At 37.1% G+C, this 17107-nt stretch overlaps 1 protein-coding gene across 1 annotated transcript in view; it reads right to left on the bottom strand.

Annotated features, from left to right (window-relative positions):
* Positions 1-17107, bottom strand: part of ANO3 (anoctamin 3) — a 453610-nt gene that overhangs the window by 48567 nt on the left and 387936 nt on the right. Inside the window, exons 15-17 of the mRNA XM_010831780.1 lie at positions 6562-6644; positions 5997-6137; positions 5295-5459 (exon numbers count right to left, since the gene is read on the bottom strand). Of these exons, the coding sequence (XP_010830082.1) occupies positions 5295-5459; positions 5997-6137; positions 6562-6644 (389 nt within the window). The remainder of the gene's footprint in view (positions 1-5294; positions 5460-5996; positions 6138-6561; positions 6645-17107) is intronic.

Here is a 17107-nt window from a genome sequence, read left to right as displayed (position 1 = left end):
AAATTTCAATTTTTTGCAACATCACTGATAATAGGAAGAATGCCAAAGAATGCTCAATCTATCGCACAATTGCACTCATCTCTCACGCTAGTAATGCTTAAAATTCTCCAAGCCAGGCTTCAGCAATATGTGAACCGTGAACTTCCAAATGTTCAAGCTTGTTTTAGAAAAGGCAGAGGAACCAAAGATCAAATTGCCAACATCCGCTGGATCATCAAAAAAGCAAGAGAGTTCCAGAAAAACATCTATTTCCGCTTTATTGACTATGCCAAAGCCTTGACTGTGTGGATCACAATAAACTGTGGAAAAATTCTGAAAGTGGTGGGAATAGCAGACCACTTGACCTGCCTCTTGAGAAACCTGTATGCAGGTCAGGAAGCAACAGTTAGAACTGGACATGGAACAACAGACTGGTTCCAAATAGGAAAAGGAGTACTTCAAGGGTATATATTGTCATCGTGCTTATTTAACTTCTATCCAGAGTACATCATGAGAAATGCTGGGCTGAATGAAGCACAAGCTGGAATCAAGATTGGCAGGAGAAATATCAATAACCTCAGATATGCAGATGACACCACCCTTATGGCAGAAAGTGAAGAAGAGCTAAAGAGCCTCTTGATGAAAGTGAAAGAGGAGAGTGAAAAAGTTGGCTTAAAGCTCAACATTCAGAAAACTAAGATCATGCCATCCAGTTCCATCACTTCATGGGAAATAGATGGGGAAACAGTGGCTGACTTTATTTTTCTGGGCTCCAAAATCACTGCAGATGGTGATTGCAGCCATGAAATTAAAGGTCACTTATGCCTTGGAAGGAAAGTTATGACCAACCTAGACAGCATATTAAAAAGCAGAGACATTACTTTGCCAACAAAGATCCGTCTAGTTAAGGCTATGGTTTTTCCAGTGGTCATGTATGGATGTGAGAGTTGGACTATAAAGAAAGCTGAGCACCGAAGAATTGATGCTTTTGAACTGTGGTGTTGGAGAAGACTCTTGAGAGTCCCTTGGCCTGCAAGGAGATCCAGCCAGTCCATCCTAAAAATCAGTCCCGGGTGTCTGTTGGAAGGACTGATGTTGAAGCTGAAGCTCCAATACTTTGGCCACCTGATGTGGAGAGCTGACTCATTTGAAAAAACCCTGATGCTGGGAAAGATTGAGGGTAGGAGGAGAAGGGGACAACAGAGGGTGAGATGGTTGGATGGCTTAATTGACTCTATGGACATGTGTTTGGGTGGACCCTGGGAGTTGGTGATGGACAGGGAGGCCTGGTGTGCTGTGGTTCATAGGGTCACAAAGAGTCAGACATGACTGAGTGACTGAACTGAACTGAACTTGTAGGGAAAATGTTTGAGGATAAAAGTTCCTAATTAATTCAAATGCAGTTCTGATTGTAACATGTCCTTTAGTTTAACTGAAATGATCAGTAATTTTCTGAGTAGGGATTACGGAATGAACACTGAATGTGGAAGCTCTGTTACCAGAGCTGTCATGCTTGCCTTCCCAAGCAAAAATTAATTAATCATATTTGTCTTCTTCATTGTCTTTGTCTGTGAAATATTGTCCATCTTCAAAAATATGAGCTCATTGCAGTACTTAAGATGTATTTGAAGATCGGTAGGTCTCTGGAACAAATTGCCAAATAAACCCAGGAACACAGGGTACGTTTTTGAAGGCAATAATAATTGATGGGGGGAGTGGAGATTTACAGACATGAAACCATTAACATTGATTATCTCCAATGGGTACAATTAGTTTATGGTAGGAAGGGAGGAGACTGGCATTTTGGATTGAGAAAAGTGACTTTCATCTAATATTTTAAATATCCTTATACTGTCTTTAGTTTTATAAGAACAATGTGGCTATTTTATAGTTCAATGCTAATAAACAATGGATTTAAAAAAGGATAAAATAAAATTAAGACATAAGAAGAACAAGACTACTGAAATTACCATAGTGTAATGGTACGATTTCTGTATGAAATAAGTAAACATTTCAATTTTCTTATATTTAGATGTATATTTGATGAAAACACATAATACAACAACCTATATGTGATTTATTTTCTCTCTACCAGCACTATGAGTATTTACATATTTATAGGTAGCAGATAATAAAGAACAAAGAGTAAAAAATTATTAACAAATGCAGATGTGGCCTGAAGAATTTAGAAGGATCAAAGAAAAGATCATCAGCATTCCTGCATCTTGAACTAAAGGGCAATAATCAAACTCTATTATTTAAAGATGAGGAAAATGGAAAAAAAAATAAAGAAAATCTGGTATTTTGCAGGAAAGGAAATGAGAGTGTAAATAGACTTATAAAGAGAAATATTCATTTGGATGTTGGGCAAAACTAATACAATATTGTAAAGTTTAAAAATAAAATAAAATTTAAAAATAAAAATTCAAAGCACTGAACAAATAGGAAGAAAATGAGCATTTATTGAACACTTCTATTCACTAGAAGCAGATTTCATTCCATCTTTCAATCCCCCTAGGCATTTGTCTTATTACCCTCATTTGAAAGATCAAGAAATTAAAGTTCAAAGATGTTATGCAGGGTAGTCAGGATCACACAGGTCAAGGAGCAAATCTCTGTTTTGCCTGTTTTTAAAGTCCATTACTTTTTATCTGGACAGTATGTTGAGGAACTGACAATACAAACTGATGAAAGCCTGGACAGTGTTCAGAGGGGCAGGAGGGAGGGGGAGAGCATAAATGAGAACAGAAGGAACAGAGAGAGAGAGAAAGAGACAGAGAGAGAGAGAGCGTGTGCGTGTGTGCACGCCTGCGTGTGAGTGTCCTGGGATGCTATGCAGCCATCAGTAAACCTTTGCTCTACTTGGTGAAAGACAAAATTTTAAAAATGACTTGAAATTGCTACCTAAAGCTACCCAAGTGGCTGTGGTTTTATGAGTGACTCATATACAAAGTAAAAGTACATTCCGATTCTGATTTGTTCCAGATTTTTTATCATGGTATTATGTATTAAAAGTAAAGACTATTTTTTTCTGATTATAAACCAAAACCTACATATAGAGATAAACATTTGAACGAACAGAAAAAAATATGAAATCAAATATTATCCCACTCCTGAAATATAACCACTATTAACATTTTATTGTCATTCTTCAAAATGCAGATGTATTCCCATCGAAATCAAGTGAAATTATATATCCTTCTTATGTAACTGTATGTCATGTACTTAAATACTATTAAAATTTAATATTCAACCAACCTACCAAGAATAGGAAAATGAATCAATTTAAAATCATACTAGCTTATCGCTAGTGTTACCTAGAAATAAATATATTAACCACTAAAGCCTGCTTTTCCTTAAACAATTTCTTTCCCTATCTGCTTGAACAGTTAACATAAGAATTAAAGATATAAAAATCTGTTGTATAAAACCCATGTTGTGAATGGCTCCTCCTTCACTGTGGTGATTTTGTGCAACATACAACCTATACTGCCTTTCATAGATTATCACACAGCCCTCTTCATCCTAGCTCTGTAGTTTTTCAATGTTTATTGTTCATTTCAATCCATGAGTTAAAAGCATAAATTAAAATACTGTATGGCTTACTTGGAGATACAGTAAAAAAATATTCTCCTTCTGCAAATAAACTGAACCTGAAGAAAGCAAACTCCAGTAGAAAATACTAACTATTGTCCTTGCATTGAAATTTACCCATTTCTTCAAGTGACTATTCACTTTTCACTTAAGAACTTCCCTGATTATTTTAAAGTTAAATAGAAAATGGTTCCAGTCCCTTCCCAACTAATCATATAACACCAGTGTCAATCTAGTTTGGACCCAGATACATATTACCTGTTTATGGTATCAACATCATTATGTGTGTATTGGTCAGCTCTCTACATGAATTATCATGTAAATAAATATGCAAGCACTAATACTTATTAAATGCACAATCTGGGACAAGTTATTTAAGCTCTCTGAATTGTAGTTTCCTTATTTACATAATGGAGAGAATATTGATCATGTGGTGGTGTTGGAAGAATTAAAGGAAATAAATTGTTCTAAATGAGCCAGTCAATGCCTCCTGTCTTCAGAGAAAATAGGACCCCAACCACAGACCTTGCTAAAGGGGCAGATCTAAGCATAATGTCCTCTCAGCCACAGACATTTGGTTCACAAGTTAATTGGTATATGTGATGTTGAACCAATCACATGCACTCTCTGAGAAATTAGCACATTAAAACACTGGATGATCTAAGTTAAATAAACTACAGAAACTGACCAACAGGATCATGAAGTTAGAGTCAATGAAGATAAGAAAAGCATATCAATGCACCAGCACACCAGACACTGAAACAGCGGCCATTGTTAGGCAATATAGTCTTTTGCTGATAAAAACAGTCTCTTCCCCATGAAAACAAATGCAAATAGAATCATTGTTTTAAAAAAAAAAAGATGAGAATGGAAGAAAGGAAGAGAGAGAGAGAAAGGAGAAACAGGGAGAGAAAGACAGAAAGATGAAGAGAAAGGAAGGAAGGAAAAAATACTTAGTCTCAGAGAAATGCAAATGGAGAAACTGTTTTCCATTTCATGTGAGGTCTTGGAGGTAACGAGGCTACACTTTCAAACAGAATTTTCTATATCTTTCCAATAAATTCTCGGAGTTTGAATTTGTTGGACTGGTTTTCTAAACCTAACAATTCCTTATCTGAATGAAAAGAGCATAGCATCTTAAATAAAGAGCATAGCACCATTTCCAGCACACACTAGATACTTGATGAGTGGAAGCTATCACTAAATCAAGTTATAAACCCAAGACTTCGCTGCTGGAGCAGTGGATAGGAATCCACTGCCAATGCAGACGACACTGGTTCGATCCCCAGTTTGGGAAGATTCCACACGCACCTGTGTGTCAAAGCTACTGAAGTCCATGTGCCTAGAGCCTGTGCTCCGCAAGAGAAGCCACTGCAATGAGAAGCCAGGGCACTACAAAGAAGATTAGCCCTCGCTTGTTGCAACTAGATAAAGCCTGTGCAAAGCAACAAAGACCCAGCACAACCAAAAATAAAAATAAATAAATAAACTATAAATTCAAAGACCAAGGAAGACAATACAACTGTCATGGATTTTAATTTTTTTAAAAAATCATGTAAACCACACAAATGAAATACTTCCTGTTAAGCCAAACTGTCTTTGCCAGAAATGATACTTAGCCTTATTTTGGCTTCTTATAAATCCAATCCAAATATAAAGGAAACACAGATCTCTCCTCTACTCACCCACTTTACACCTACTGAAAAATTGTAAACACTTACAACATTCAGTGCCATAATGATTACAAAATTGATACAGACTGCAGCAGCGGAAGTTGCAAACTGCCAGTGTTGTTTGATGAAATTCCACTTGAATGATGCAAACTGTTCCATGACAACCAGGCGATACACCACAACAGCGAACACTGCAGTGATCACCAGGGAAATCTACGAAATGGGAGACCGGAAGAGACATCCACGTTTTGCATTATTAAAAAAATAAAAGCAACAACATAGATCCAAAACATTGACCCCAAAAGCTAAAGAAATTTACTTGTCCAAGAAAGCGTACATAAATTTAACATTTCCTTTAAAGAACTGAGTTACATTAGAGTCAAAATAAACAGTGTAAGCCTCAGTTGTTTTAGCGTGATATGTTGTTCAAATCTCAACTGTCACATGAATGCTTGGTTTTAAAACAGAGGATCTCATTTTAGGATGACTTACATAATTTCCATTTTTTCTTAGATGATCTTTGTTTCTCCCAGACAGTATTTTATTTAAAAACATATGCAAACTCCCTCTGCAATTACTGCATGACCTGCTGTGATTTTTATTTTGCTTAATCGTATGCATGTACCACCAACATAATGAACAGGATACAGTTGCTTACCCCCTCAGGGTCACAATATGAGTTGGTATTTTTAGAACTTCTTTCTAACCCTGGAATCCCACAATATTCTGCGACTGATGGCTCTACTTTACCATGAAGAATATTCCTGAGATAGAAACAAGAAGGCGAGCGACTTTGTCTGAGGAAGGCTGGTGTGGTTCAGGTTTTCCACTGATAGGATTCACTCGCTCCATCTTGTAATACTTTGCTTCGAACTGGGGACGAAGGGTTTCCTATGAGAAAAACTAAAGTTAATTAAATATCTAAGGCATAAAGTAAAAAAAAAAAATCATCCAATATTGACTAAATTCTTGGAATTTGGCCTACTTCTATGTTGAGTCTTGGCAAAGAAGCAACTTGCAAAAAATTAGATGCAAGATAATTTCCAGGTTAAACCCTAAGCTATATTTTAATTGGCATGATTTTCCACTAATGGAATTTAAGGAAACATTAAAGAAGTGCTCTTAAAAAAGTACATATTTTATCATTGGTGTCTATTATATTCATAAAATAACAATGTTGTTAGTAAAACAAAAAAAAAGTCAAGGGAAGACTGAACTGGGTTTAGCTGCTTTCTGCTTAGACGTTAAGGCAGTGAGTGTTTTCCTACATCGTATGTTATTCCAGTTTTTATCTCCTGGTCTCTTAACATCTTACCTCCTCTTCTTCCCATTCAATAAGGTCCCAAGTATAGGTTAGTGTACTTCTTCTCCTTTTCCAAAACTCCAGGAAGACTGTGGCTTATATAAATAAGAATAATAATATTACTATTATAATTCTTACCTGATGACATCACATTCTGTCATCATTGCCTTTCTTCTTTGAATTGATGCATTTATATCATATTATTAAATAATTAAAATTAACTACATTTAATTTGTATTAAATTCATACAGCTGCAATTTTTCTTCCCTTACCTTCTTCTATATAAATTATCAACATGCACTCTCAATGGAGAGTGATTCTTTTTATTGGAATAAATAAGCAGAGACTTTTGGTAGCATGACCCTGATCTTGTGAAACTGGATTGGAGATGAAGCTGGAGGATAAGAGGCCTTCAGTGGAAAAGGGAGCTTAGTTATCAGGGAAAAGCTGGGTTTCCTGTGCATCGTGGAGGTAGAAGAGCATTTCAAAATAGCTGAAGATGATGCCCAGTAATTCTGCTCCTTAGCAACTATGCATTTATTTTTTCACTCTTATCTCACGGACTATCATGTATACTTTTCTCAACATTACAAAAATTTCACAGATGCACGTGCTGCATCCAGTCCTTGTACCTTCATGTCTCACGTCCATTTCCAGCAGCTTTCCTCTGTGATCCAAATTCAATGGCACAGAGTAACGGAATCACAGGGTCAAGCATGTGAGAGTAGTAAGGTCCTATGTGTTTTCACTTCAGTCACTCAGTCGTGTCTGACTCTTTGCGACTCCATGAACCACAGTACGCAAGGCCTCCCTGTCCATCACCAGCTCCCGGAGTCCACCCAGACCCATGTCCATTGGTCCGTGATGCCATCCAACCATCTCATCCTCTGTTGTCCCCTTCTCCTCTTGCCTTCAATCTTTTCCAGCATCAGGGTCTTTTCAAATGAGTCAGCTCTCCGCATCAGGTGGCCAAAGTATTGGAGTTTCAGCTTCAACATCAGTCCCTCCAATGAACACCCAGGACTGATCTCCTTTTAGGATGGACTGGTTGGATCTCCTTGCAGTCCAAGGGACTCTCAAGAGTCTTCTCCAACACCACAGTTCAAAAACACAGTTCTATGTGTAGTCTGAAGTTATTTATTTTAATTTACCAAAAAACAAGGTCCAGAGTGATCAATATATATCACTGACCTTGCAAAGCATCTAGAACTTTTTCCTGTACCTGTTTTTTTCCCACACTTGAAGGTTAAGTCTCTTGAGGGCCTTTTTCCCTTTAGCATTTTAGTGCTTTGCATACTGAAAATGTTTAATAAATGAACTGAATTACTGAACAACTCAGGGATTGCAACTCTAATTCCTGTGCAAGTGTTCTTTGCATTATTCCAGAGGTTTTCATGGAATGCCCCATGGAATTTCACTGACGACATTGGAAGAAAGAGAGTCCCTTGACAGAGAATCCCTTTCTTTATATAAATATATATTGAGCAGTCATGTTCAAATTTATTTGGAAAAATAATTATTGTTGAAAAAGTTTTAAAAACTACTTCACTATACTTTGAAGAAGGGGAGTAGCTAATGAGAGGGGGATCAGGGGCAAGAGGTCAGTTCCAAACACAAATGAATTTAAGTATGTCTGAATATATTGAGCCCCCAAAAGAATTCCAAGTATTATTTTCACCAGAAGAGATAAGGATTTGAAGCCTTCTTAAAAGGAGACCCAGCTGAAATGAGATTGTGTCAGAGCAAATGCTTGGCCTCATCAATGGAGACAACACCCGAGAACAACTGGAGTCCTCCATTCCCCAGATATTTTTTCCGCAACATTTGCAAGCATAATGTGCTTTCCCCACACAGCACTGCAACATCACTATACATGAGGTAGAAACAGAAACCTCACTAAACAGGTTCTACAATCAACAGAAGGGCCATGAATATGAGACATTTTAAATTTCTCTGCTTAGGACAAGTTATTGATTTTCTGGTTAATGCTTTACAGAAATGCAATTAGTAGAGCTTTTTATGCATGAATATCTAGTAGGTTAATCAATGGAAAGAGCCTATGTGTGAAATAGTAGATTTTGAATATTTGGGCTGGATTGTACTTGAGTCAGTCACCACTGATTAGTTGTAGAACTGGCTAGTCAAGACCTTCTTGTCTGGTTAAATTTTCTCTTTGTCCAAAGACACAGAATCTTTTTCTAACTTTACTTCCAATTTTCCTCTCCTTTTGTCTCTCTAAAAATACTAAGTAAGAAATAAAACAATACATATCTATGTTCTAAAAACATGAGAAGGCCAGTATTTGATATAAGCACTGAAAATCCTTACCAATTTCTAAAATCAGACATTCTTCCCCATAGGAAACTTCATTAAGAAATAAAAATATACACATAAATAGCATTGTGCTATATTAAAATACGAGAACTCTCACCACAGTCTTGACCAGACCAGACTCTTAAATTTGATGGAATGTGTCTAAGTTAACTCTTCCTGTCACTCAATATGGTATTGACATTTGTACATTAAATAGGCATTCAGTAGCACCTGTTCACATTAAAATGGATACTAAATGAATTGCTAAAAAATTAGGTGTCTATACAAATAACTTGTTAACTTTTTTTGCCATGCATTTTTAATAAATACAATTTAATCTTTTTAAAGTTCTGGATTTATTCTTCTCAGGACATTTCTTCTTACCATTCATATATTTGATATAACTTCTTTAATTAACTCTATGGAATAGTCTCTGATTATAAATATAACACCAATGAAAGTAACAGAAACAGCCCCTGTCTTACTTCTGAAATCTAGGAATGCCTGCTATTTACAAGGCTTTCAGTAAATGTATGCTGAATGAATAAATTAAACTGTAAAGAATAGAAGTCACCTACAATTCCACATTCATAAACAGTCACTACTTCAATTTTGGCAATCCCATCCAAAGTATTTTACTAAAGAAGTGTATTTAGGGCTGATATGTTGTTGACACTCAGAGACACAACCATTTGTTTTTGTTAAGTTGCTAAGTCATGTTCACCTCTTTGCAACCCCATGGACAGCAGCATGTCAGGCTCCCCTGTCCTTCACTATCTTCCAGAGTTTGCTCAGATTTATGTTCATTGAGTTGGTGATGTTATCTAACCATCTCATCCTCTGCAGCCCCCTTTTCATTTTGCCTTCAATCTTTCCCATCATCAGGGTCTTTTCAACTGAGTTGGCTCTTTGCATTAGGTGGCCAAAGAATTGGAATTTCAGCTTCAGCATCAGTCCTTCCAATGAATATTTAGGATTGATTTCCTTTAGGATTGACTGGTTTGATCTTGCTGTTCAAGGGAATCTCAAGAGTCTTCTCCAGAGTCTTCTCCACAACTCAAAAGCATCCATTCTTTGTTTTTGTTTTTCTTTTCTCTTTTTCTGTCATAAATGAGCCTGGTTGTTCATTTATGACAGGGAAAAAGAAAAAAAAATTCATAATTGAACCCTCTAAAGGCATCATGCCCTTCACAGGTTGGCCCTTCCTCTCCAGGGAACCTTCACCAGGATGAGGTACATGTAGCATTAACCCCTGGAACAGCTCTGGCCTCCAGGAAAGTGCTCCAGAACTAAAGCCAATATCCATTCTGATTGTCCAGTAAGGAGTCCTAGTTCCAAGCATGGTTAAATACTTGCCTTTTCACCTTATAAACATCCCCCTGGAATTGAATCCTTAGAAATGTACTTGGCATCATAGGCGAATGCCAACAACTATCAAAGAAATTACTAACTTCATTTTTACAATAAATACAATTTATCTTCTTGATCAAGTTATAAAGACCCCCAACAGACCATCTAGGAATGACAATGTGGTGCTGGAGAAAGAGCATGGCTTGGGATACAGATGTTCTGGTTTTGAGAGCTTCCTATATTCTTTTCTAATTATGTGACCTTAGACTAGTGAAAAATGATAAGCCTTTGTTTTCACAATTTAAAAACAAGAATAGCAAAATCATCTTCTTAGAGGTGTTGTACAAATTAACCTTAAATTAAGGTATAATTTATAAGTGATCTAACATCTAACTATTATTCATTCATTTGAAGAATATAATAGATCATGTTGTTGTTGCTTAGTCGTTAAGTCATGTTCAACTCTTTACGACCCCGTGGACTGTAGCCCACCAGACTCCTCTAGCCATGGGATTTTCCAGGCAAGAATACTGTGTGCCATTTCCTTCTCCAGGGACTCTCCTAACCCTGGGATCAAACCCACATCTCCTACACTAGCAGGCAAATTCTTTTCCATTGAGCCAGCAGGGAAATCCCATAATAAATTATAATAATCTTTTTTTCAACATTCTGTTAGTTATTATACATAGGGAACTTGGTAGAGAAAGTTCTTGGTTTCATTGAATAAAGCTACTATATATTTTTCTGTAGGAAACATGCTTTTTCAATTATTTATATTTTGACTGTTTTATAAAAATTCAGTCATATGCGTCATAACACTGCCCATCTTTTTCTGGTGACCCAGCAAACCATTTATATTGTTCTTTTTCTTCTTTTGTATTTAAGACAGTAAAGCTGCCTCTAGAGCAGAGGTCCCCAACCTTTGGGCCACGGACCAGTACCTCCTGTCAGATCAGTGGTGGCGTCAGACTAGAAATCAAATGCATGATAAATGCAATGTGCTTGAATCATCCTGACTCCATTCCCCTGCCTCTGGTCCAATGAAAAACTGTCTTCCATAAAACTGGTGAAGTACAGTGAAGTCAAAGCTGCTCAGTCATGTCCGACTCTTTGCAACCCCCTGGACTATACAGTCCGTGGAATTCTCCAGGCCAGAATACTGAAGTGGGTAGCTGTTTCCTTCTCCAGGGGATCTTCCCAACCCAAGAATCAAACCTACGTCTCCCACATTTCAGGCACATTCTTTACCAGCTGAGCCACCAGGGAAGCCAAGAATACTGGAGTGGGTAGCCTATCCCTTCTCCAGTGGATCCTCCTGATCCAGGAATCAAACCAGGGTCTCCTGGATTGCAGGCAGATTCTTTACCAACTGAAACATCAGGGAAGCCCATGAAACTGGTCCCTGTGCCAAAAAGGTTGGGGACCACTGCTAGAATAAATAATTCAATTCAAAATTATTTTTGAGAGCACAACGTCTATTATTAGAGCACACACACAAAAAATAAAATGAGTTGCATCATAGTCTCAAAGAGGAAGAAGAAAACTACCATTATAGAGCACTTTCAAATTTCAAGACTTTGTGTTAGACATATTTTTAATTAGCTCCTATCATTTCCACAACAACCCAGGTGAAGTAAAGATTATTATCTCTTTCAGTAGAGAAGCAAATCAAAGCTCTTGGAGATTAAGTTACCTGAGGAAGTCACTTGGCTGAAATTCAAATCTAATCCAAACACTGACCTTTTTCTATGCTAAAGGAAAAACTATTGCTAAACACGGTCTGATACAGAACTTTTTGAGCTACATAATCTGCAACATCCTTCTGGGAAGAAATTAGCATCACAGACAAACTGTTTGAGCAGATTTCTAAGAGACCTAAATGAGGTTGAGAGTGACCTATTAATCAGAAGTCACCCTTTTTTGTTTGCTTTGGAGTCTAAAAATGATTACTAACAATTTTCTTTTCTTATAAATGTCTCTACCAAGATAGAAATCTTTGCATTGGTCTTTTAGAAGACTTTTCCTTTGCAATCAAACTCAAATAAAAATCTGACACATTATAACTTAATTGTCTGAAAAGACTATTATTTTTCCTTTATTAGACGAATGTATCTGAATTTGTGAAGGTGGACATGCAGAAGTAAGCATAATGCTTCTGGGTTTACAACTCAAGCAAACACTCAGTTAGTCCCAGAATAATTAAACTGCTTCTATTTACAATTTTGATGTGTCTAAAGTTCCCTGTAGACATAGCCAGGATCTCTGATTTTTCCAAATATGGCTGAGGTAGTGGCCAAGTGTTTTTGATAGCTAAGTATTGCAAGGTTTCCATAATTAGGGATACATGCATTTAGTAAGATATGTTTATGTGATTTGCAGGTACTTCCAAGTGTTGTTCCATTATTGCCAGTTATCCTAATGTAGCACTGGCTTCTGAGGTGACTCCTCCAGTTCATATGCTGACTCTTTCAGGTGCCAGGCTAGGGGATGTATGAAGAGATGCACATGTTCTGTGGTATCCAGTACTGATTATGGAAGAGAAATAAGATCTAAGATATATGGGGCCAGAAACTACTCCATGGGAATTATTTCACAAACTTTAAGTCATATATGAAACACACCAGAGATTTTCTCAGAGTTCCAACAATATTAAAATGTGCATGGCATTATCAATTATGAAGTTGAAATAAGCCTTTCAAAACTGCCAATAATGGGGACTTGCCTGGTAGCCCAGCAGTTGAGAATCTGCCTGGCAATGTAGGGAACAAAGGTTTAACCCCTGGTCAGAGAACTAAGATCCCAAATGCTGTGGAGCAACAAAGCCTCTGCACCTTAACTGGAGAGTCTGGGAGCCATCCTCAACTGGAGAATCTGTGCACCATCCTCAAAGATCCCACATGACGCAATGAAGATCCCATGTGCCGGAGCCAAGACTTGAGGCAGCAAAACAAATTAATAAATCTTTTTTTAAAAACTGTCCAAAATAATAAAATAACTTTCAATTAATTGTGCTAGAGGAAGAGGAAAAACTGAATGACTTCTCCATTCCTTCCATGAAATATCTTTTTAAACATCATACAGAGATTGGGATTCCCTAGTGGCTCAGACGGTAAAGAATCTGCCTGCAATGCAGGAGACACAGGTTCGATCCCTGGCTCGGGAAGATGCCCTGGAGAAGGAGATCACAACACACTCCAGTATTCTTGGCCTGGAGAACTCCATGGACAGAGGGGCCTGGCAGGCTACAGTACATGGTGTCGCAAAGGGTTGGACACGACTGAGTGACTAAAACATGCATAGATAATAAAAAAAATGCAGATAAAAAAGTAAGACAAAAAGCATTTATGGAGATGTGTTAGGCAACTAATTAATTAAAATATTATTACTTCTATGGATTTTGATTTTATGTAGCATTTGAAGTTTTTAAAATTTGTAAACTTTTGATATTTTTATTTTGCATTCTTTTCCTAAAGAGAGCGTCCAAAATTGTGTATCTCCTTCCAATGAATAGCTATTGTGCATTAGACACAAATGTTCCAGATAGCCTGTTCAAATGTTTTACACACACTTACTCACAAAATCCTCAACAGCTCCATGTTCAAGAAATTAAGTTACTGTTATTGTACTGGTAATGCTGCAAAAGTTCAGAAAGCATAGTAGACTTGTCCTCAGATGAACTGGACCCTAGAAGACCAGCTCACTGTGACACCTATGGCAGAGTTATTGGTTTAAAGCATTCATTCAGAAAAGAGGATTTATGACAACGCTACATGTTTTTAATAAGGATTCTCTCCTTATTTTGCAACACAAAACTACCTTCCTTTTACTGTAGCTAAGAGCTTATAGAACTGTCAGCTTAGTTAAACCTAACATGTTTTCATTGTTCTCTGCAAAATGTTTATATTGCTCCTAGTCCTCCAAAGAGATGAGAAAAACACTTGTCATTGTTATTTTTTGCCCATGAACTTAATATCAAAATCCCCTTTAGGTCATGAATAACTTCTTTTTCTTCTGTCCCTGCTTTTGAGCCAAGGAACAAATCTGGATTCTTAAAGTATATAGACCTAGCCTAGGTATCTCACTCTCTCCTCACTCTGCTCCTCTCCAGGTCATGGCTCAGTGCTGAGAACACTCAGCAAATAAAATCTTAAAAACTCTTTTGTTATGAGGTTCAGTTCAGTTCAGTTGCTCAGTTGTGTCTGACTCTTTATGACCCCATGGACCACAGCTCGCCAGGCCTCCCCTGTCCATCACCAATTCCTGGAGTTTACCCAAACCCATGTCCTTTGAGTCGGTGATGCCATCCAACCATCTCATCCTCTGCCATCCCCTTCTCTTCCTGCCTTCAATCTTTCCCAGCATTGAGGTCTTTTCAAATGAGTCAGCTCTTCACATCAGGTGGCCAAAGTGTTGGAGTTTCAGCTTCAACATCAGTCCTTCCAATGAACACTCAGGACTGATCTCCTTTAGGATGGACTGGTTGGATGTCCTTGCAGTCCAAGGGACTCTCAAGTCTTCTCCAACACAACAGTTCAAAAATACCAATTCTTCAGCGCTCAGCTTTCTTTATTGTCCAACTCTCACATCTATACATGACTACTGGAAAAACCATAGCCTTAACTAGATGGACCTTTGTTGGCAAAGTTGTGAGGTTATTACTTGTTACTCTAACTTTTCAAACCAGAAAGAAACAAATTAGAAATGACAGGATTTTTTTAATTATCCATCCTAATTTTTTTAAAGGCAGGATTAATAAATCACTTGGATCTCTTCTTAAAGGTAGAAAAATAAACTACAAGATTACTAATCTGCCAGTTTTGCCACTGTATTATATTTAAAACCGGTTGTAACTTGATTTAATTATATTCATATCAAAATACATCATATAGTTGATAAATTAGGCAATGGCTATCTAAAGATTCTATAACAAAATTAGGATTCTAAAAGATGTGAACTTGTATAATAGAATACTCCCTCATACGGGAATGAATCAGTTGTGCAGTACTTCCACACAGTGGAATATCATGCAGTTGTTAAAGAGAGCAATATCATTTCCCAGCAGGCTGCTACTGCCCGCTTGGAAAGAAAAGTTGCTTTAGGTGCTAGCAGTAAGAGGCTTCCCTTCAGAACTCTTTCATCAGCAGGAGTCCAGAGGGAGCTCAGAATTCTCCATCCTGGCAAGATGTTCCTTCACCTCCTTGCTCAACTGAGACAAGTAAGGGACACTTAGGGGACACTCCTGAAACTTCACTTTCTATGTGACATTTTCAGGTGATAGCTACGTGTGTCCCACACCAACAGGTGCCAAAGATGAGGCATTGAATTTCTTGCTCCTCGTTGCTGCTTCAAGACTAGTTTTTCTCTCCCTCCTCCTTAAAGATTCACAGACTTGAGTCTCATATTATCAGTTCATACTTTCTACCCTCTTTCTCTGTGGAAGTCATTTACTACTCCCTTGGGATACTTCCCCAAGTTTTCTAAAAAAAACTTTTTAAGTCAGCTGAGTGTAACTCTTATCAACGTGACTCCCAAAATAAATTTTTGAAAGTACAACATCCACCGATAATATTTCTAGTATCTTGGCTTCTCAGTTCTTTGCTTTCTCCTACTCTATCTTATGCCTGCCCTCCCAAGGTGTACTTTTGATTAGTCACTCCAAACCCTCCATAATCTCCCAATTATCACCTCCATCCTTAGCTTACTTCCTATAAACTTCACTTCCAACAACAACTTCACCCAGACTTTTTTGATCCGTTAACTTTTCACCCAGATTTTCATCCATTCTCCCCATCACATTTTCTCTGTCCTTTCCTCCCCTGCGCCCTCAATTTCTTCTCTCTGCATCCTCTTGATCAATCACTATATTCACTCGCAAATGCCATCAACTTTTTAGCTCTTCTTTCAGTCTGTCACATAAACCCATAGTTAAAACATAACCCTAATTAAAAACAACATTCCCTCTGCTGTCTACCTGTTCCCAAGCACATTACCATTGCTTGAGGAAAAATACAGTTTTACTGGATGACTTGTTTTATTTTAAATCAATGATTTGAGTAGACCCTCAGGGCTGCCATACTATCATACTTTCTCTTCTCTATTTTAACATCCAACAGCTATACCTCTAACGTCACTCAACAGTTTACTGTCTCTCATCTTTCAAAATTAAATATCCAGAATAAGTTATTCATCAAAACCATATATATCTATGGTTCTACACTTGTGCCATAACCTCCATATTCTCACCTGTTACAATACAAATTTTATGCATCCCTAGCTAAAATCAACTCTTCTTGTGAACTACCTCCCGTCTCTTATCATCTGCTAAAGGGAACTGCTCAAGGATCTATGTGTATAAATATACAAAGATGTCTAAAGAATATCTTTAAGTGAAGAAAAGATTATTTCAGATCTGTTGAGCTTATAATTGGAATACTATTCTAGGTAGAAGAAAAATGAACTTGCAGTTATTTTATGCTTAGTGTACTTTTTTATTTATTGTTAAATATATTTATTTATTTGTTCACTCTCAATCATTTGCTCATTCCTTTATACATTAATTGAGCATTTAGCCTTTGCCAGGAATTATTCTAGCTATGTAGATAAAACCATGAAGAAAATATAAAAATGCTTGCTTTCATGAGATTTCTAGTATGGAAACAGACAAAAAACAACAACTAAAATAAGATATAGGGTATGTTAGATGGCAGTTAAGTGCTGAGGGAGAAAATAGTGCAGGGAATGGAGATGAAACAGATCAAGAAAGAAGAGTTATAGTTTTTAAAAGGGTGACCAGGGAAAGATTTTATTTAAAAAAAATCAATTAAAATTGGGTCATTTCATGATCATGAAAAATCATTTTTCATTCAATTAATATTTATCAAACAACTACTATGTA

This window comes from Bison bison, unplaced genomic scaffold (genome assembly GCF_000754665.1).
Source record: "Bison bison bison isolate TAMUID 2011002044 unplaced genomic scaffold, Bison_UMD1.0 scf7180017864531, whole genome shotgun sequence".
In the NCBI taxonomy this organism is placed as follows: Eukaryota; Metazoa; Chordata; class Mammalia; order Artiodactyla; family Bovidae; genus Bison; species Bison bison.
This window is presented reverse-complemented; position numbering and strand designations above follow the sequence as displayed.